This window comes from Suillus fuscotomentosus (genome assembly GCF_016647785.1).
Source record: "Suillus fuscotomentosus strain FC203 chromosome Unknown F5891scaffold_13, whole genome shotgun sequence".
Taxonomy (NCBI): Eukaryota; Fungi; Basidiomycota; class Agaricomycetes; order Boletales; family Suillaceae; genus Suillus; species Suillus fuscotomentosus.
Window position 1 is genome coordinate 198513 of NW_024539525.1, and position 21462 is coordinate 219974.

The window sequence follows — 21462 nt, forward strand, 5'->3', positions numbered from 1 at the left end:
TTCGCCTTGCCAATGCTTATTTGGCTCTTGATAAGAGGCTCGTTCGGACCCGCCCTGCACACCCATGGTCCGACGGCCCAGCATTATCATTGTCCTGGCCCTTGGGCATGAATAGGCATGAATTAGTCCAATTCACATGGAGTCTGACCCGGCAGTAATCGGGGGATTTTGGCAATGGTAAACCTGCCTGAGCCCACAAGGTGGCCGCGGGCCCGCGTCTGGTACATTCATGTGGGATTCAGAATAGGCAATCTCACGCTTCACCTCTTCACCATGTGGAAGCGCCCGCCAACCTCACTTTCACAGCCAAGTCTGAAAAATGATCCACTTGGAGCCGAGTACAGCATTTTGTCGGGGATATCATGGTCAATCTCAATCAACCTGTCGGTAAAAGTGTGGTTGATGGATATTCTTAGGCATCACGACACATATGGGTCCTTCGTCGAGTAGCGACTGCCCGCATGGTTGTCTTGTTATCTCTGTCTGGGATTCTGTGGATTTCGAGTGCCGTTTTGCCCCGACTGGTGCTATAAATTGAGACAGGGTTTCTCGGTTGGTGCGCTCGGGATCATCAGCATGCGCCTACTCCCATCCTTTGTAGCTCTTGCTCTCGCACTGTTGGCCTCTGCCGACTCATTCCTGTCGCCTTACCGTGTTCATGAGCGACGTGGGCACATCCCCGCTGGATGGTCATACGACCGGAAGCACGACAATGAGGCTGCCATCCCTCTGCGGTTTGCTCTGAAGCAGAGTAACATTGACGCGATTGGTGACTTTTTAATGGAAGTCTCTCATCCAGAGTCTGCGACATATGGCAAACATTGGACTGCCGGAGAAGTTTTCAGAAAGTTTTCGCCCAGCACTGAAAGTATTGGAGCTGTCCTCACCTGGCTTGAAGAGAACGGTTTTGATTCCTCCCGTGCGAAGCTTACTCGTAACAGAGGTTGGATCGAAGTCCAAGCCACTGTAGAGGAGGCCGAGCGTCTCCTGCAGACTGAGTACCATGTGTACAGTCACGAAACCGGTCATGAGCATGTTGGTGAGCAGTGTTTTCAATCTTCTTATTTCGTGAACTTTACCAGTTATGTAGCGTGCGATTCATACCACTTGCCTGAGCATGTCCAGTCTCACGTTGACTTCGTGACCCCTACTGTACATTTCGACGCCAAAATCTCGAAGCGCTCCACCTCCGATTCCCCCGAAGGGATCGCGCGCTCTGTTGGACAGCCAGGACAGGGCACTTACCCAAAGACTACTGGAGAAGTTCAGAGTCTCTTGAATCAACTAGAAGATTGTGATCAACAAATCACTCCAATTTGTTTGAGGGCTCTGTATGGATTGGTTTACGAGCCGCTGGCAGCAGACAAGAATAGCTATGGGATCGGTAAGTTATACAATGTGACATTGGGCACACGAAGTTGACTCGGCAAACAGTGGAGTACACCCCACAGGCCTACCTCCAACCTGACCTGGATATGTTTCAAAGCACTTTCTCCCCAGACCTTGTTGGAGTTGCACCCAACATGGTATCAATAGATGGAGGTCCGTTAGAATTATGGCTCTTTGAATCCTGACAGTTATCCTTTCAACAGGCTATGCACAAACTGAATACACTGGCTTCGAATACAACGGTGAATCTGATCTTGACCTTGAGTACGCGATGAACCTCGTCACTGCCGCGCAGCCAATCACCTTATATCAGGCCGGAGATATGGTAGAGGGTAAGTGCTTCCACGTAGCATTGAGACATCGCTGAAGATGTCTAAAGGTGCCTCTTTCAACAACTTCCTTGACGCAATCGATGGCACATACTGCACCTTTGAGGGTGGAGACGATCCAACTCAAGACGCCATTTATCCCGACCCATACGGCGGAGGCTATGAGGGCCCCGAAGATTGCGGCACTGCAAAGCCCACTAATGTTATCTCGACATCGTATTCGTACAACGAAGCTGATCTGACGCCCTTCTATACTGCCCGTCAATGCTCGGAGTATGCTAAACTTGGCTTGATGGGTGTTACTGTCCTCTATAGCTCTGGTGATTACGGAGTCGCTGGAAACGGTGGTTATTGTCTGACATCTAACGGTGAGTTTTCTCAGCATGCTTGTGGCAAGATATTAATTTTCTTCGTAGGAACTTATTCCCTGAACGGCACGATCTTCAACCCCAGTTTCCCAGGAACTTGCCCCTACATCACATCTGTTGGTGCCACTCAGGTCAACCCCAATTCCACGGTCCTTGAGCCGGAAGGAGCATGTGAACAAGTCATCTATTCTGGAGGTGGTTTCAGCAACTACTTTGCGATGCCTGATTACCAGAAGACAGCGGTCGAGTACTACCTGACAAACTATTACCCTCAGTATCCTCCCGATATCTGGAACGCCTCAGGAACGGTACGTGCTACTCCAGTAGTATAGTTTCTAAATGACGGCATCTAATCTTGATCTCCTGTCGCAGTCCCGTGGCTTCCCTGACATTGCTGCCAATGGAGCCGTAAGTTTTCGTTGTTGAAGATCTACCAGCTGATGCTAACAGTAGGCAGAATTACGTTGTTGCTATTGATGGTGCATTTGCATTGGTTTATGGAACGTCCTGCTCCTCCCCAGTTAGTGGTGCCATCTTGACGATGGTTAATGATGCCCGTCTGGCAGTTGGAAAGAGCCCAATAGGATTCATTAACCCAACTGTGAGTGTCTGCCTCGAATCACTGTTACCTTTTTACTAACTGTTGCAATGAAGATCTACTCGCCTAGCTTTGCTGGCGTTTTCAATGATATCACCATGGGCGGAAATCAAGGATGTGGCACTGCTGGATACACTGCCGTTCCTGGCTGGGACCCAGTTACTGGACTGGGGACCCCCAATTTCCCGAAGCTTCTTGCGAAGTGGCTACTCCTTCCGTAGGCTTTGAGCTCGACATTTTTGGAGTCAATGCTACGTGGTGTACATTGTAAGCCAGTGGTAGACTGGATAATACCATGTAGACGTTATCATTATCAAGGAGATTCTGGGCTTCTCATAAGCGCCTCAGGCTGCAATACGGATGCGAAATATTACTGCTGAGTACTAAGTTGCCTGAAAATCGACCAACGCAACCACAGCCCTGCCATGCTTTACTTTAACTCGTCAAGGACGCGCAACACGGTATTACTCCTCAACACTCCCATTTACAGAGCTAAAGTTGTTGGCTGTTGCAAAGCCAGCGACAGCAGCGAGGCTATATGGTCATCATTTGTTTGTAAGTATTAGTATGTTCCAAACTCCACACTTCTCCCCACCCTGTCGTAGATTGAAGCGAAGGTGGGGGGTAAGAAGTGTAGAGATTGAATGTGCCAGGCGAACCTTGATTTGTACTCACACCAGTGATCAAATATTGATGTGCAGTTTCAGTGCCATGCAATATTCCTGAGGAGATGTGTTTTCTTTCCGTCGGAAGTGAGCAAGCATGAAGAGAGGATAGAGGTGTAGTTGAGGCTGCCGATTCGAAAGATTAACCAAAGCCCCAAACCAGGTCCTCTATGCTGCTGACTAGAGATTCGGACCAAGCTCACCCTGAGTAATCCTCAGACGAAACCTTTTCGTCGTCATCCGTGCGATACGCTAACTGTATAAGTCGACTGCCGACTCTGTCGAATGGCACGTCACCGGAGCAGCTCGAAACTTGTGATTTCGACCGTACGACACGCCCCATACCACCCATTTAGTACCTTAAAAAGTGACAAGCATTGAAAAAATAGAACGGTACTTAGAGGAATCGGTGTGGAAAGCGTTCATGAATTGCAAGTTGTTGGTACATCAATGGAAGCAATACATGAGATAGGTGATGGCAACGACCGTGATATTAGAGACTTATACATATACAAGGCAACATTTCGAAGTATAACAAGAAATGGGTAGCGTTCAAGAGTGTCGGGCATTATTGACCAAACAAGCTCTTCACTCTCCACATGGTGTCCAAGGAAGCAAGCTGGGGGTGTCCAATTAGCCGGGGCTATGGATTATTTGATTCGACGACTTGGAGAACGCTCACCAGTTGGGCAAAACCTTCCTCTCTGATGACTTGTGCTACGATAGATTCTAGTTCTGTATGGGATAATTTGTGAAGGGCCGGAGTGTCATGCAGTGATGCAACAAGCTGGGCTCGAGTTGAATTACGAAATTCTGATGGTCGATTTTCCGATTGAAGAGATCGCGTGACGCTCGAGGGAAGTGGAGGCGGGGGCATCGTGTTCGAGCTACTGAGAGTAGACGAGGATGGTTGGGAAGAATCAGGTACAGAGCCTTTGGTAGAGTGGATGGAACCAGACGATGCTTGGCATTGGCTGGTCTTTGGGATGGCTATCGGAAGTGTTTCTGGAGGTGTAACGAAGGTGCCGTCGTGAGATGGTGCAGCCACGGATGTCGTTTTCGTAGAACTGCTGCTCAAAGCCACAGGAGTAAACCTAACTGGCGTCGATGGTGCGAATGCCGATAAATTGGATTCGGACGACGGATTTTCTGAAAGAAGTGTAGTCGGCGCAAGTCTGAATGGAGTTCCACCCATCGATGGAAGAGCTTGCGAAACAGCTGTGAGTGTACCTCGATGGGGAATGTCGTCAATAAGGCCTGCAGTAGCTACAGGAGGGACGCGAGTGACCAGAGGCTGCGGTTGTGGATTCAATCTACAAGGACAAACAGGTCGGACAGCATCAATAAACTGAGCTGCACTCGTTGCAGTGGTAAATGTGATCTGGAAGCGCCGATATACCTAAAACAAAACTTAGGTAAAATGCTTGGAAGAAACGGCACATATGTACTGGTTGACAAGTCGAGTCTGCTAATCTCGGGTGCAAATACCGAATGCCAACGATAGTATCCCGATAGGCAGCTCTGAGAGGAAGACCGTGGTCAGGTTGCCCAGAATTCGTCCTCGAGTTTGAGATCGACGAGAAGGAGAGTAAATCAAGATCCTCCTGAAAGATTACGCTTTTTAGTATGATTCGTTATCCGTCAGTAAGAGCCTACGAGGGTAATCTCTCTTTGATCGACCTCCGTGCTATCAGTGCTGCTATCGAAATTCCATATAATTCGAAGTCGAACAGAGACAAGCTTTCCCGCAGAAGAAGTCTTCGCGTCCAGGTAGAGGTTTATAACGGGGTGGACGAAATGTTGCCATTCTGCATCTGAAACAAGGTTCTGAGTGGATGATGAGCTCGTAGGATATGACCGCGAATATTTTGCTAGCGGATAAGTAGCGGTTTTGGTCGTGAATTGAGCCATTTCCTGAGTGCAAAAAGTTCTACCGCTGTGAATCTATAGATGTTGTCAATTGACGACGAGAACGATGCGCAAACCTGTCAGGAATTAGTACAAGTCTGACTATAAAAAGTTGACTCGTAGGCTACCACTTGTCTGACGTCCGAGACTGGGTTGTGCGAACTGAGTACTGAACGTGTACGATGAACCGTTCAGGCAAGCGGTTCGATGTGCCACATTGCGGCGGCCGCCAGTATTTTTCCAAGTCCGTGATATGAAACCAATTTCCTTCCACACTAGCGCCATGTGCGCTTGACGTCCGGATCTGATAATGCTCGTGTGATTGCCGCCACTGCCGATGAAGAGACTACCTTGAGACTTTATTGTGTTGATGTATGAGGCTCATTCCCTGTCTTTCTATCTACATATCTCTCTCAACGTGTGCACAGGACATGCAAGCCACTGATGGGTGGAAGATCGCTGCCTACGGTTATTGTCGTCGGTAAAGTTTCCAAAGGCTCTTCGGAACTCGTTGATAGTCGTGCCTTCGAGCATCGACATCATGCAGTATGCCATAATGCCTCAACAACTTTCCAGCATTTATTGCTTTTACCCAGAGGATCATCCCCGCCTCACGAAGACTCCCGTGACTATGGACGAGGATGAGCGACCGCAGCGGGGCAGAGCTGGGTGACGATGGAAGACTTTTCTAGCGCAGTTGGAAGCAATCGGCGAGTGCGCGATCAGCCCGCGATTGCCTTTCTCGCCAGCTTTTCAAGTGATCTAGGAGTTTAAGAGCTTACCAGATTTCTTGATGTTTCCGGCATTCCTGGCGTTAAGGCCCCAGGATCATTCTACCTCTGCATCCCTACAAGATTGTCCAGACATCGAGGTCATTCATACTAAGTTATGACCGCGTTTACGATTTTCGCAAACGAAGCACGGGATCAAAGTCAATCATCCTCTGACGCCCTAAAGTATGCATGTCAAAACTGGGTCTTCCATCTCTCGCGAGCTCCAGCCCGGGGTCCAACGGACCGCATGCTCAACCATGAATTCAAGCTCTTCTTGGATCGCTGCCTCCTCTCTTGGCTTGAAAGGCAATGGTGTTTGAAAGGCTTGCAGTCCTGCCTCCTTATGTTAATAATGTTATCCGAAGGGCAGAAACTTGCACAGGTGTGTTCTCAATGATTTTCGTCTATCCGGCACCTGACCTACGCACAAAGGAACGCCTCATCGAAGCTACAGGGTCATCTCAGTCCCAAGTCTGAAACTGTCGATTTCATGTACTAGATGTCATGCTGTCTTTTTATCTTGCATTACCTTTTGTTTACGTCGCTTGTGTATTTTCAGAATTTGTGATGTTGGTATTGAATGTTGTCCTCCTTGATTTTGTCTACTAGTTTGCTGCGAACTCTCGATCTATCTTCGCCACATATGGTGGACTAGTACTGACAGAATAATCATTCGCTCAATGATATGATTGAACTGCTCATTGACTGGTGAGCGCAAGTACGAGATGAAGACTCCGGTGGAACACTGCAGCTGATGACTTACTAGAGCATATCAAAGGCGGATACCAGTCATAATTACTACACGAAGTGCACGTGCAGCCTCGCGCCTCGTATGCTTTCGGTTTTGGACGGATATTTGGACGATTGATAAATTGGTGAAAGCACTAGTGCTATAGCAGGGCCACAGAGGACCACTTGGTGCCAGTCAGTGCCAGTTCTGGCTGGAATGTGAATGATACGACGCCAACGCCGTGGGTCGAATGTCCAGCTGGCAATATATTGTTATTGCACCAAGACGATTCAAATCACAATCGGAGCTGGGTGCGCATCTCCGAACCCTGATCTCGAATTGGGCCAACAATAAATTGGAAAAAGGCTCATGTACTCGGCGGGAACGATCCGTATGTAAGTGAGGTTGCCTTGACTAATGAGAAAAAAGCCTTATAGCCATGCCCAACAACAGGGTTGAGTCCAGACGAAGTGTGAGTTACGTTGATTTAGTGAATGTCGAACTAGCTTCAATAATATAGGATTTTTTTTCAGTAACTAACCAATGGATCTCGCCCCTTCCATCCCTCTCCTAACGGAATCAAGGACTTCGAGATTCGCTTTTCGTTGCTCTTCTATCGGCCCATCCAACGCATCTTCCCACCACCTCTCGTCTTCAGGCACATCGCGCCAGCCTCCTTTCAGAAATTTCGCAAATGCAGGTATACTACCTGATGGAGCGACGCGCAATGCTTGGGCCTTCTTCCAGTGAGGTGGAGGGTTCGTCGACGAGAACGGCGCGGCAGAAGCAGTACTGGGAGGTTTCGAGAATCCTTCGCATGGGAGAATAACGCTAGGAGGCACTGTGATGCGGCCGTGCTTGAAGCAAATGTATGAGATCGCCACACAGTGAAGTACGGCACCGTCGGGCTCAGGTATGTTTGACTGTGCGGCAGCCAAAGCTTCTATTTCTTTTTTCGTCTTTTCAGCTTGAAGGTTGTAGTCCGCCTCAGTCGTATTGCCGGGGGTTGCAGGGGTGGCCAAGTCTTCCGCAGGCGTGCTCAGCAAAATCCGAGGAAAGTCACTCGATGTTGTCAGTGTCTTTGATGGTCTGGTGCTATCATTATTAGTCCCCAGTTGCTGACCTGATCCGTCCACATGTAGTTTATGGGTGGCATTACTGTGCTTCTTCTTTGTGGAAGAGACGTAGCGAGCAATAACGAACATCTTGTCCATGTTAGATTGTTTCCTGTGTGAATTCTATAGATGCTAAGAGCTCACCCATTTATGGTCCCATGCCCCGATGGAAAGTCTTATTTCATAGCTCCTCAAGAACGGTATTTCTCGAATGAAATGAAAGTGAGTAGCTACATGTGGAATGAATATCGATTGAGAAATATGTGGAGTGAAATTGACGTACAACCCAGAGCCATCCACCCGCCACTCCTTGCGAAAGCAGGGAAAGCCTTCAGAACCAGTTTCAAACGGGCTGCATCAAGGGCCTGAGCAAAGAAGGTTGTCATCATTGTGCTACTTGAATGACTGAGTGTACTGAACCCTTACCTTCGCGTAACTGGAATTGCTGAGGTGTCCATTGTAATCGGCGTCGTCCACGCCTAAAGTCAGGTAAGTTTACATTTCATGAGAGACTTTGATTAAAACGTACTCGTCCAGCCATGATGAATGGTCACGAGCTCGAAGGGGTTTGTGCCAACTGGGCATAAACCTTCGCCCCAGTCGGCAAGGATCTTTGCCTTAAGCTCTTTGGACTTGAACAAGATGCGAAGTCGTAGGAGGTAGTACTGGAGACGGAGTCGCAGAACTGGTAGGAACACGCGAACTCAAAGAAGCCATTGCGTTTGGTAGACTCATCACTAGCAAAAACGAATGCGTACTCACTGTGCCAGGCAAACGGTAGAGACCGAAGATTAATCAATAGCAAGACCAGGAAGATATATTTGGAGGCCGACAGCACTAACGTCGTCGTCAACTGGCTGCGCGGTAACTCTCAAGTTAAAAACTGGCATCGAGGGTATCCTGGCCAGAAGGCGCAAACTGTCGTGAGACTGCCGGCCCAACATTGTGTCCCGAGTTCGATGCCGAAAGGTGAGTTGAAGTAGTAGGGATTGTATCACGCGTTCGGTGGGACTGGCAGTTGTCAAGTTGGGATGATGACCAGGAGTCAGGACTAGAAGGACCGACCCAAATCCAGGCTTGCTGCAGCGTATTGCATATGATACTTTTCAAGAGGATACCATTTAATAACAAAGTTTATGAAACCAGTGCACCCTGCACGTGCTACTACGTTCCCTCGCGGGTGACAAGGTTTTTCCACGCAAGCACATTATTAATCGGCTGTCAGTCTGAGGTTTAAAGATTTCTTCACAGGCGTTCCCGACAAGGCATTATTCTCAGTGAAAATCGACAAGAATCGGGTAGATATACGTATATAGATATCTAAAAAATAAATGCCCATGAAATCTATCGATGTATTTCGATGTATTTAGACAAATGAGACTTTTCGAGACAGAAAAAGAATGACATCGAGAAACAATTTAAACATTTAGATACGATTCTCGATCTGTCTAGACCTACTGATACACATTTACATACGAAATATCACTCGATTTGATCCAAAAACACATCGATATACATCTAATGCAGACAAATAAGAATTATCTATAGGTATCGCTAGGGTTAGGGTGGTATCACTATCATTAGGTGAGTAGGGTATGCCATCGCTGCTCGCTGCGCTTCGTCCGCCATCCCGCCCGCCATCCCGCCATCCATCTCATCATGCACCCTCTAGCTATCGTGGTTGTCGTCTACTTGAACCAGTCCAGAGGTAGCCAGCTATAGGACACATGGTCAGTGCATGTGATAGGATGTAGTGAACAGTGCTCACCTCCATCACCACCCTCTTCTGTGACGCGATCTTGCATTGACGGCACAATCCATGTGTCCAGGTCGAGTCCAACAGGAATGGGCACACTAGCTTGCATGATGGATGCGACAGGATTGTGCTCGTGCGATGAGTGGAACACTCGGTTCTGATACGGAGTCAAAGGCAGCTACGCTCGGGTCTGAGAAGCAATTTTCCTCCTTTGGCTTGTAAATCGCTACGATGCGCTTGATGAAGATAAGCAGTTGAAGAATATTAATGAATTTGTGGAATGCACCCGCAGTACAGAGATCAGAAGGCTGCTGTACATTAGTTTGACGAAGACAAAGAGGTTTTCGGTGCGCTATGCTATTGGGAAGCGCAGGGGACGAGATTAGTTCAAGCAAAGTAGAGAAATCTCAGGCTCGTGGTTGTCGAGTTGTGCTAGAAACACAAGGGAGTGATTGTGTTGAGCGGGGGTCGCGGCAGGGATGAATGACATGGTGGGCGGAGGAGAAGATGCATGTGGTTCAACTGCACCGACTCGGTCACTCGGATACGATAAAGTTAACATATGTGCAAATGCAAGAAGTTATGCACCTACAATATGCATGTACATGCACAATATTGCATGCATATGCAAAGTTTGTCAAAAGTTTGTTACAAAGTGTGCAAACAAAGTTTGACATGCTTGCTTTTTTACCTTTGCAAAGGTTCTTTGCATTTTGCACAAAATTAGAGTTTTACCGTCTCGAATTTCTTAGATTTCTATCTATCTCATTCTGTACTTAGACGTCTATTGCTACCTATCTACCTCATTCTTGTCGATTTTCACTGGGCATTATTAATACAGGTACTATCGTTGGGCCAGAGTTGCAAAATCTGAAGACCTCATTTTCATATCTCAATAACTACCCCACATTGAGACAAAATAATTACATGGAATTATAGCTACGTGTGTCATAGGAAAGCTCTAGTTGACAGAAGAACAAAAGGTATTTAAAAGATGCTGCCAGAGGGATGCCGACGCAAGATGTTAGAAATAGTAGAGTTGCAAAATTTCCCATGAGCGGGTTGGCGTAGATGTCACACTATGTCACAATGTCAATTTTATAAATATGAACCCCGATCCGGCAACCGGTACGTTATGAGATGAGAAAGTAGCAACATTGGCATTAGGATGATTGAATCAACTTGCACTGGTGATGGGCGCTCGAATGAGTTTAGGGCAAGCGGGACCCTCCAGCTCAATGCTCGGAGGGTCCGCGATCAATATTAGCACCGAGATGTGACAGCTCGTAAGAAGACAGTAGTACATGTATCGTACAAATCGTAGCTATCACTTCGAGGGAAAAGAGTAATGTACAAGCCACCAACGTGGCCGTTAACCGAAAGAATTGAGGGGAAAAACTAATGTACAAGCCCCCAAAGTGGCTGCTGACTGAAGGGAAGAAAAACTAATGTACAAGCCCCAAAAGTGGCTGCTGACTGAAGGGAAGGTCAAGTTTTGACCGACCAAGCGCTATAGGGCTATTTTTTTTTTTTTTTTTTTAGTTAATAGATATATCAGAATTCAAATGTACAAATACAAATTCAAACCAAACAAGAACGGAGCTGTCAGAGACAGGAGCTGTACATCTCGGTGAGTTAATGACCTTGCGAACTGTGAACAAGAAGGTGAAGCAAGAACGGATGCTTCCGAATGTATTTTTGGAATTCGTCTGAGGACCAGCGTCCCGCTGCCTGAATCAGCGCAGGCGCGACACCGTTCCCCGCAAGAGCTGTCGCTCCTCCGGCACGCATGGAGTGCCCTGAGATTGTAGGTGGGAAGAACCGTCGTAGATAGCGCATGAACCATGCGCGAGTGGGCACGCTCCCATCCACAGTGATCCAAAGCTGAGGGTGGTGCACAAACACTCTATCTCGGGCAGACACGTACCGCCGAAAGATATTCAAACCGTCTACACGTCCTTCTGGTTCCCCCAATAGCAAAATCTCGCATCCTTCTCCCGAAGTCCCGGTTTTGTGAAGAGGTAGAGTGTAGGATGCTGAGCTGTCTGTCAGTATGAGAGAGTGTCGGAGGGGAACTTTGTGATATGATTGATGTTTTTTAGCGTTTGGCCAGCATAATTCCGCTAACCGTTGCAGCGTTTTGAAACCAGTGACAAGTAGCGCCAGGAACAATCCATCGTTGTAAGCATCTGACGCGCTGAGAGCATTTATGACGCGCTCAAGATCGTCAACAGTCAATGGTAGTTTCCGTTGGATTGGTTTTGAGAGACGACGCTTGCATCCTTTCAGCGTTCGTGTCACCAGTAATGACTTCCGCGCTTCGCGCACGTGCGGGAAGTGCGTCTCTAGACGATCAACGATCCCTGAAAGGTACGAATCTACTGACCGCGGTTCGATGTAATGTGATAGCCAGACGACAAAGAAGGAGAGCGTGTCTTGTGTGGGTTCAACTGGACGATTGTGAAGCCGACAGAAGTTAAGGTAAGAATTCAAATGCGAATCATATGCCGAAGCGGTTGTGGATTCGATAGCAGATCCAAGAGCTAGTGACCGTTTGAGCTCCAACCGCTCCAGTGTCCAAGCTTCCCGTAAGGGTTGCTTGGACCGTGTCTCACTCGAGATCATGTTCTCGACGCCCCCAACGCATCCCGAGGGGGTTCGAAGTCGCAGATATCAGCTGTCGGAATGATGTCCATGACAAGCTCGTTATGAAAACGGGACAGCGCATCTGCGATGACATTCTGTTGTCCCGGAATATGTTGCACACGCAGGTCTACTCCATATTTAAGTAGGACATCCACCGCTGACCGTAACAACGAGTTATAGCCAGGTTTGGCTCGCAACGAGTCGAACATAGCCATGGTGTTTGAGTTGTCGGTGTAGATTAGGAGTTTGCCTGGGACTTCTGTCATGTTCTCCACTGAGTGGATAGCCGAACAGACAGCGAGTGCTTCGAAGAAGAATATGGTGTCGCGGGGAGCTTCAACCAGTAGGTGGCATTGACACGCAAATTGGTCGTCTGGAAACCACAATCCTAATCCCACTCCCGAAGCATCAGTGTAAATCACTGCGACGTCATCACTCGCCGGGTTAAAGTCTAAACTTTTGAACAAGTAAAGTCTGTCAGAACGTTCAACATGGTTTGCGAGCCAGTGCAGCTCATCAAGTAGCGCGTTGTTGACGTGTATCATAGCCAGCGCGTTTGACTTCCCCAGATCTTGTCATAGAGCACCGACAATCCCGGTTTTAACAGAGGGAACACATTGAAGCTCCATTCGCACCATCCTGCGAGCCGTTGGTATTCACGTAACGACCAACGGTGATTCTTGCGAGCAAAGCGCCGTAACTCTGTCACCAGCGCGTCCTTTTTCTCCTCCGGCAGCGTGACCAGCATAGCATTTGGGTCGACATTGAATCCTATAACCGTTAGAGTCGACCAAAAGAGCTGTTTAGCCTTCTCGTGTGGTAAGTTAAGGTCATCCCACAATTGCAACAACTGAGTTTGCTTTGCGGGGAAGTGACAATCATACGGCGCATAGTATAGTGTCCGTCCGGCGACTTCGAACGAGAAGGAGTCGTCCATATACATTTTGAGAGCATCAATGAGTACGCGATGAATGGCGATCCAGGCGACTAGGGACATGAAAGAGATCCAAACTTTAGGAGACCCTCTACCCCCGAAATTATTGTTCCGATCAACGTGACGTTGACCGTGCACGGTCAGGATTTGTTTGACTTGCCATAGCGGATGCATAGGTAAATGATGGAAGGCCTGCGATACGTCAGATTTGAACATGACTAGCTCGACGTTAGGATGCTGCTCGCAAAAACGTAGCAATGATGCTCCAAGTGAATGCAATCCATCGAGTTTCGACCCTTTAATCGCGTCATGTTCAATCATAGAATTGAGTGAATAATCACCCGCTGTGTGGTCAACGACCAGACGCAGCTTATCCGAGTTAGGTTTTGGTACAGTGTGCATCGGCACACTATACATTCCCGGGTAAAGTTTGGTACCGAAGCTTTCTGAAACACGGCCCAAACATATTTCCTCGCGCATTTGATCTTCAATGAATTGTAGTTGGTCGTCGGTTTTTGAACATGTGTGAGAAGAATTGTCGTTAATGGAAGGGTACGAGCTGTCCGAGGTATCGGCCCATGGCCAGAAGCCTAGACGTAACGCCCGACATACAGACTCAACAAACGGTTGGTTTGGATGGTCTGAAAGGAACATTTCAAAGCGGTCAACGTTAATGGGTGTCACAATGCGAAACAAATGAGGGTTGTCCGCAATCGTGCGAGCAGCATCACTTCCTTCAACTTCATTCAATGGCGGCATGGGCACAGGTTCTGCGTATTCCGTGGACCATGCGGTAGGACTGAAAGATATATCTGTAGGTGACCAGATCAAACCTCGCCTATGACGCGGACGTTTAAGCGACGGTTCAAGTGAGTTTGGACTTAGACTCCTCATGATGCTTCGTTTCCGTGTGCCGACGTGCACAGAGTCTCCCATCTTGTTCGTGTGAACAGACGTGTGCGTAACGACATGATTGAGCGCTGCGGGAACATTCACCTGAATTCCATTTACAACAGGGCTCACGACGGCTGAAGGCAGACTTCTCTCGTGCAGATGCACCGAGTTTGGAAGACTGCTTGTCTTCGTCAAAGTGGACTCCGTCGGATTGGAAGTGCGATTCATAGAGGTCGGTAAAGGCTGCAAAGTCCGAGAGTTCAACTCTTCGTGAATTTGCGGCTCTATTCTGGACAGCTTTGTCGAATCTGATGATCCTTTCATGTGTCCGCTGGAGTTTGCGGTCAAATTTGTCATTAATATATTCTCCGTAACAGGCGAGCTCATCCTCTCTATGAGGGAACGCGAATTTGATGGCTCTGGCAGCTCTGTTCCATGCTGTGGACCATTGCGCAGTGGAGGTGATTTTCTTGGAAGTTGCTTCCGAAGTTCCAGAGAATTTGATCTCAATGTCTCCGAGTGTTTCTGTGCATTTGTCAATGGTACACGAGGAGGAAATGATGGAGTGAACTGCGTCGAGGTTGATACTCTTTCCAGCAACGATCTCTGCCCATCCGGCTTCATGAAATTCGGGGCAGCATCGGTGATACATGAGCTGACGTCGCACTTCTTTTGGGTCTTGCGACCAGTTGAGGAGGATTTCGTTAGTGCGTGTAAGGTTTGCCGAGAGTTGTTCTCCACTGAAAGACTGTTCTGCGCGTTTGAGACAGGTATGGTCGAGTTTTGAGCGCTTTCGAGCAGGTTCTCCTCGCTCAAAGCTTTGCTCTCGCTGAAACTCATTCTCTCTAGGAGGGATGGATTCCCTGTCTTCAGACCGTCACATATCATCAGGTCCCCGCTGTCCTCTGGCCAAGTCGAGATCTCTGGACCATTCTTCGAGCATATCGAAGTACGGAGTCGTGATGAAAGACTCCGCTTGGTCCGTGGCTTCGTTTGATGCTGATGCGATAGCCTTAGTGATTGAGATGAAAGCTTCTTGTTTAGAAATGATGGCATGCTTGTAGTTTTCGACAACGTTGAGGCACCTCTCCACCAACTCTTGTTGGGATAAAGACGATCCTGAAGGGTTGGTTTGAGCCGAAGACCCTTCTTGTCCGGGTCCAGAGAGAGTGTTAGATGAGACATTATGCGAACTGGACATGGAGGTTACGACCGAATTGAAGTTGTAAAACGAAATTCAATAAATAGCTTAAATTATGGCACAGAGTGTGCGCGAGCAGATGGTGCTCAACGTTGGATGACCGCGAAGACGAAAGATTAGTTCATCTAGAAGTCTGTGCTACCAACGTTTAGGAGACCTGGTCACAGGTGTACGTCAGACGTGACGAAGGTGCGCACAGACCAGTGGACTCGGCCTGGGCCGAGTGCGATTGTTGATTCAACTCGTTTAAACCTATTAAAACATGATGCAGCGTGAGAGAGTCCGCAATCAGAATTGATTCTCTGCCCCAACCTGTCACGCTTGAGCATTCTTTGACACCAGTGATTGCATCGTCAATAACACCCACAACTCTGCTCTATTCTCATCGGAAAAATGCTCAGAAGGTAAGGGTAGGTATAAAGTGTATGTGAAAAAAAATGAAATTTTTTGGTTAGAAACTTCGTCTTCCCCTAACTATTCTATGCAAAACAGGTGACTTCGAGTGATAGATTTGAAGCCGTACATGTTCCTCATACTTATTTTTTTATAAAAAAAATACAATGCTATGAATCTGTGTTGGAAGGTCCTAGATCCAAGAGTAGAGGACTTAAGATGTGTTGTTGCATGAGCTATGAAGCGTTTTGCAACTCTATACAATTTTGCAACTCTGGCCCAACGATAGTACTCTGAGCAGCGCAACTGGACACATCAGGTAAGAGTCGCTGATAGGTTGGGCTGGACCGGGCATTAACTCGGGGTAGGACTGAGCCTAAGTAGTCCGAGCAAGTGGAGCCGCTCAAGAGGGCGAATACTCTTTGAGCAGCTTCGAAACGAAACATGCATTGGTACCCCATAATGCAATAATGCTCGATTAAAAAGGAACTAAAAATGTGAAATACAGTGCAAACACAAATTGAAGGGAACGGTGGGTGGATCCAAAGAAAAAGGTGTGAGTGAGGAAATGCGAAGTATGACGAACTCGACGATGTGGCAGAGAAGAAAGCGAACAAAGGAAGCGAAGAGCGCGTTCGCTCAGCTGGACGCATGGTGCCGGGACATTCTGGTAAGCTACATCACCAGCACCTGTACAGTTCTCATGTTAGTGGGGGGTAGTGCAGGGGGCTGTACGACATCGCTAACGATGGCATCAATGTTGCCTAGGCGTGAGCTACGGTAGTGTACTGAAGGTGTCGGGGTGTGCGAGTGCGCGAACTGAATTAGCGATTAGTAAGTTGAATAACCACAGAGAGTCATAGAAGGAGCTAGACCCCAGGGTGTGGAATTTCTGAACTACATGAGAAACTGAGTGGCGGAAAATGAACTGGGATCGATTAGAATGAGTTTTAAAGCGGTTAAAAGAAACAGGAGGACTCACCGGATAACATCATAGAAACATTCCTGACGAGTCTTGCATACGCATGTAAATTCGAGCAGTGCATGTTGGCATTTTTGTGATGGCTGGTGCGGGGATAGGGGGACTGTGGTCAGATCTTCCCCTGAGTGTTGTTGACTTGACATCACGCTCCAATCCTTGGAGAACTCGAGACGGTTATCAGTTCGTGATCTTGTTTTGATAGGTAGGGAGAGGGAGTTCCTTGTCTTTAGGGAAATAAGTAAATTGCATGAGCCGATTCCATCGCAGGAATATGGCTAAGATTAGCTGTATCAGCACCCACGAATCGGTAGGTACTCTGTTTCCCTTTAATTTGCCAACAACTCCAAGAATGGAGTTGAGATCTGGCGTGGAGCCGAGAGCCTCTAGAAGTTGTGATAGAGATGGAAAGCTCTATGAGTGCGGAGGACGGGAACCATCTTTGACTCTGGCGCTATTCGGAGGGTCGACAACATCTTTGGCAGCCGTTGGCGCATGGCAGGAGGCGCTACATAGGATGTAGTGATTATACTTATTTTCGTGTCCGTAACCTGTGCACTGCATTTATGCCATCAACGCTAGCGTCGAACTCCACGCCGACCATCAGTGGAGGCGCTTGAGTTGTCTATTTCAGCCTGCCATCTTCGTGTATGCTTCGTGCGGTTCCCTTGCCGATGTATATCACTATCGTTGTGCCAGAAAGTGGCTAGAGAGAAACGAGATACAGTCAGTAATTTGACTTCCCTGCCGCTCCCTTTGTTCCACTGCGAGCTCACCATTTTAAACTAGGCTTCGCGATGAGCTAAATTTGCTGAACTCCACGGGTTGTAATCGGCAAACGCTCAACAGGTTCAGAGTTAAACAACTTGTCACGACTCGTGAATCACGATTCGTTTATCAAGGTTCAAACTCCGGTTGTGCATGCAGGCCCAAGCAAGCTGTTCTATGCTTGATACCATGGAGAGAATCAAGCTTAGCCTGCCTGCTCTCAAGCGCGCTTCTTTCAAGGTCACCGTGGCATTAATGTGTCCAAATTTTCTAAAACTTACAAAGACATCGATGCGCAAACGCAATTTGCTGCGGAATCAGTACTATTAGTATGTACCTCGTTGCTCTGGGCGCTCCTATGGATGTACGGCCATTAGGTTCTGATGGGATTGTTATGGCGGGCTCCACTGTTGTACAATCGCTTGTATCATTTGTGATCGACAGCGCACGCGTCTTAAGAGCTGTACAGGTAGAAGTCGAGTTTGACGTCATGTGCGACAACGACGGGCGCGTCGACGTGTCCGAGTCTGCATTCTAGTTCAGTGGCTGCTTGAGCAGAACACAATCGGGTTTTGCCGTTAATTGTGATGCCATGACTGTCACGCCCGTTGGTTCCGCAACGGCTGCAACTTCGACTCGGCTCCTAAACGGAATGAGTTATATCCAGTTACTCCGCACTTGGGCTTGACTTGGGGCCATCTCAACTTAGAGGACTGGTGAGAAAGTCATATTGTGTTATATACCATCACACATGACAATCATATATCCAGACCATGTCATTACGACGTACGTAAAGGCGCAATCAACGTAACCCACTCTAAAGCACTCGCACTCCAATGCAAATGATGGGTGGTTCGATAACATTCCGTTCTCACGATCTTGAGGTACCAAGTTCTGTGCAGTGATACATCGTGCATAAACAGTATATAGAGTATTTTTAAATACCCTTCAGCTTTCAAAAGCAACTCGAATCACCTCCACCATGGCGACGTCCGAGTCTGCAAATTCCGTCTCTCAAGTCCCTGAAAACTGTCGAGCTCCCAATAATCCTATTCTCAAGTTGGCATTCAAAATCTTGTGCATTATCGCAGTCTCTCGGGAGTCTCTCGACCATTGGAAAGATACAAAGAACAAAGACTGGAAGGAACATGTCTCAATTATGGTCAATCGATTCCAGAACACAAACGTCACTGTATGTCATATAATCTGACTTCATGGCTGGCGTTCAATGGCCAGACTTCAGGCCGGGCTCGTGCTCGCAACTACTACTCTATTCCTGTCGTCACCGCCTCCCGTGCCGCATTTGATGGCTTATAACTCTCCAATCTCGTACATCATCGCCATGATTTCATTCGATGCTGCATTGCTCAGCGTAATATCTGGATCTGCTGTACTTGTTATCTATGAAACTAGTACCGCTCACAAAGACATGGAAACCCTCAAGGTGAGTGAGTTTGTTTGGGCTGGCTCACCATTTGACACACAGCACAGTACATGCCACGATACCAAGTCATCGCGCTGCTGTTATGGTTAGCATACCCCTCAATCTGTCTGTCAGTCGCCACTTGCTTTTTGTTTGTGGGTAAGTGAGGCACTAGGTGTGTTTAGATCTACTTATGAGTATGACATTTCATTTGGTGCAGCTATCTTTATCGCCTGCTTCGGGTCCGACAATGTCATTGTCAACATCATAACTATCTTGGCTTGTGTGGCCTTCCTTTCAAACGGAGCCCTTACGCTCTACGTTTTCGCCGTCGTGGGCAGAAAGTAAGCTAGTAGCGCACTCGCTGGTTCTGCCAGTCTTACTATGCCTTGCAGGCCGGCCAATGGTGAAAAAACCACCCCCACACAAGTTATCGACGGGCATCATGCTAGTATAGGTGCTGCATGCCTTCCGCGTTGACGGTCATGACTGGCTGTGATAATTGTTATAGTATGGGTGATCGAAGCATTGGCTGCACTGCGAGCCAAAGGGGGTGGCTTTAGCACGATCCTGGACAAGACGACAATGTCCACCGTGTGGACAACGCACATTTAGTGACCTCAATCTACCCGGCAAGGAGTGATGTATGATAGTCATTTTCCGTTTTACTGTTACTGAAGGATTTATGAGTTTGCCACCTACAACTTCTACCATTCTATTACATATTCAGACCAACGTGTATATCAGAACTAGAATCGGTGATTAATTAATACGAAGAATCATTCACATTGGAATTGAGAGCCCGTTTCATACGCACATTAACCAGGCACTTAGACTAGAATGAACTGTCCTCCATAGAGTATGACTCTCCATAGGACAGATTGGAATTTTTCTAAAAACCAGGCACTTGAAGGATCGATTCGCGACATCCTGTTTAACCAACGCATAAAGTGATTAGATGACATGTACAACGCGGCAGTTACTATGATCAAGTTAACGTAGGACCACAGACCCACATCGCTTTCTTCCTCATGTTCCAGTCGAGTTCGATGACCCGACTTGTCTCCCGGGAGAGGTGCGTCCAAGGGCTCGAGTCCATTATCACCAGTCCCAAATACACCATACCTACCATTTCTACTTTCAGGTTCCGGTTCAGGAGGATGATATCTGGGGTCGTCCTCATATTCCTGGAGTTCTTCTTGCGTGCGTTTTAGATGGAATATGGGGTTTTGAAGACGACTGATCTCTGATGTTTAATGTTCAAGGACGAGTAGCAGAGCTTGGATATGCGTCTCCGGAATCGTGATAACATACCATCAGCAGAAACTTCGGTGTTAAAGGAGATAGCTCGCTGAAACGTGAATGGTTGAGGGTCACATGGAGTAATTTCCATCGTGCTCCTTCAAGTTGGTGTGTGAGTCCTCCCGTATGAAAGGTACATAGCCAGCCAATGAGAATGTCTTTCGCGTTTGTCTCTAACACACGTGACCGAGCGATTTTATTATATAGTGACGAGACCTCCTCGCTCCTTGAGGGCAAGACTGCCGATTGTGTTCGAGAGGTCTTGGAACGGGCGGCTCAGCGCTTATTTTCTGACGACGCGGGGCTTTACCCACAACATCGGACGCGTTTTTACGTGGGTGTGCTACCCCCACTTGCACGTATTGTGCGCAACATGAGTGAGACAGAAGTAGGTGTCTTATCCCCGCAGCTGGATAGTGCGACGATAGAACCTAGGCCATCGTCACGGATTAGCGCAGGCATGGCACGTGGATAGTATTCGGCTTGCAGGACATACATGAGGAGATTACAAACGACGTATAAGGTCTTTCAATGTTTGCCGCTCCCTCTGATAAAGTGACATACAAGTTTTTGGACACTTATGCGTACCTGTTGCCAGCGAGTTTACGAGCTTTGCTTTGATTTCGGACATTGACTTTGATTCGGGACGTTTTCGTTTCATTGGTAGCTGAGCCATCTAGCATCGAGGAACTTAGTTACCTGAGCTTATGTGAGCGTAGATGGCCAAATATAAAATTCAAAATATATAGGATTCCTACATACCATATACCAACTTCAATGCAGGTTTGTGGAACAGACTGCAAGGACGCGAAGGAATAATGGTGTGCTTATGAACACGGGACTGGAGAGCGATGACGTGAAAGAGCTTGCTAGTGCGTTGTGGTCATGGGAGCTCATCAATGGGTACGGGAATGGCTGTGAAACGATATCCTATTCAAAGACGGTAGTCCATGGCAACCCGAGTAACTTTTCCGTGGAATGTAAAGCGAAATCCAGGTTGGGAATCAAGCATGTGTTATTTGGGACTTGTCTGGGAGACTGGGACGCGTCCTGACGGAAGTTATCGGAGTGGGACATTCGGTGCGCAAGCAACTGTCACGATATTGGTAACAGATGCTTTAGGACCGAAAGTCAGAAGCTTTTGTGCGTCTTGTGCGACCTGAAACGTGGGGTATTGCAAGCCCATTATTCTCCACTTGTCAAAAAGAAGAGTGATACCGTGCACAATTCCTACTATGGGTGTAGAGAATGAGATCTCGCGCTTCAAGTTGAAGCACATGGGTGACGCCTC

The 21462-nt window shown here is 47.7% G+C and overlaps 5 protein-coding genes across 5 annotated transcripts; 3 read left to right on the plus strand and 2 right to left on the minus strand.

The window, feature by feature from the left end:
* Window positions 1-576: 576 nt before the first annotated feature.
* Window positions 577-3070, plus strand: F5891DRAFT_1211553 (subtilisin-like protein; the record flags this gene model as incomplete). Its single annotated transcript, XM_041369208.1, has 9 exons — window positions 577-1039; window positions 1091-1384; window positions 1435-1542; window positions 1593-1721; window positions 1769-2086; window positions 2135-2394; window positions 2459-2494; window positions 2544-2687; window positions 2741-3070. 9 exons carry the CDS (start codon window positions 577-579, stop codon window positions 2903-2905), a joined length of 1917 nt encoding a protein of 638 aa, XP_041228869.1. The 3' UTR covers window positions 2906-3070.
* Window positions 3071-3760: 690 nt separating this feature from the next.
* F5891DRAFT_1018602 (uncharacterized protein) lies at window positions 3761-5467 on the minus strand. The gene is made up of 4 exons (XM_041361041.1): window positions 5006-5467; window positions 4798-4953; window positions 4032-4748; window positions 3761-3968 (listed from the first exon to the last, which is right to left on the minus strand). Exons 1-4 carry the CDS (start codon window positions 5258-5260, stop codon window positions 3918-3920), a joined length of 1179 nt encoding a protein of 392 aa, XP_041228870.1. The 5' UTR covers window positions 5261-5467; the 3' UTR covers window positions 3761-3917.
* Window positions 5468-7088: 1621 nt separating this feature from the next.
* Window positions 7089-8983, minus strand: F5891DRAFT_1018610 (uncharacterized protein). The gene is made up of 7 exons (XM_041361042.1): window positions 8795-8983; window positions 8638-8745; window positions 8405-8578; window positions 8302-8354; window positions 8159-8240; window positions 8020-8105; window positions 7089-7965 (listed from the first exon to the last, which is right to left on the minus strand). The coding sequence occupies exons 1-7, from the start codon at window positions 8817-8819 to the stop codon at window positions 7297-7299; spliced, it is 1197 nt and encodes a 398-aa protein (XP_041228871.1). The 5' UTR covers window positions 8820-8983; the 3' UTR covers window positions 7089-7296.
* A 9059-nt stretch (window positions 8984-18042) lies between these two features.
* On the plus strand, window positions 18043-19663 carry F5891DRAFT_95909 (uncharacterized protein). The gene is made up of 5 exons (XM_041375621.1): window positions 18043-18638; window positions 18690-18890; window positions 18938-19028; window positions 19090-19213; window positions 19265-19663. The coding sequence occupies exons 1-5, from the start codon at window positions 18429-18431 to the stop codon at window positions 19347-19349; spliced, it is 711 nt and encodes a 236-aa protein (XP_041228872.1). The 5' UTR covers window positions 18043-18428; the 3' UTR covers window positions 19350-19663.
* An 11-nt stretch (window positions 19664-19674) lies between these two features.
* F5891DRAFT_1171501 (uncharacterized protein) lies at window positions 19675-20646 on the plus strand (the record flags this gene model as incomplete). The annotated part of the gene is made up of 5 exons (XM_041365546.1): window positions 19675-19944; window positions 20014-20072; window positions 20135-20171; window positions 20193-20279; window positions 20379-20646. The coding sequence occupies exons 1-5, from the start codon at window positions 19901-19903 to the stop codon at window positions 20644-20646; spliced, it is 495 nt and encodes a 164-aa protein (XP_041228873.1). The 5' UTR covers window positions 19675-19900.
* Between the last annotated feature and the right edge of the window lie 816 nt (window positions 20647-21462).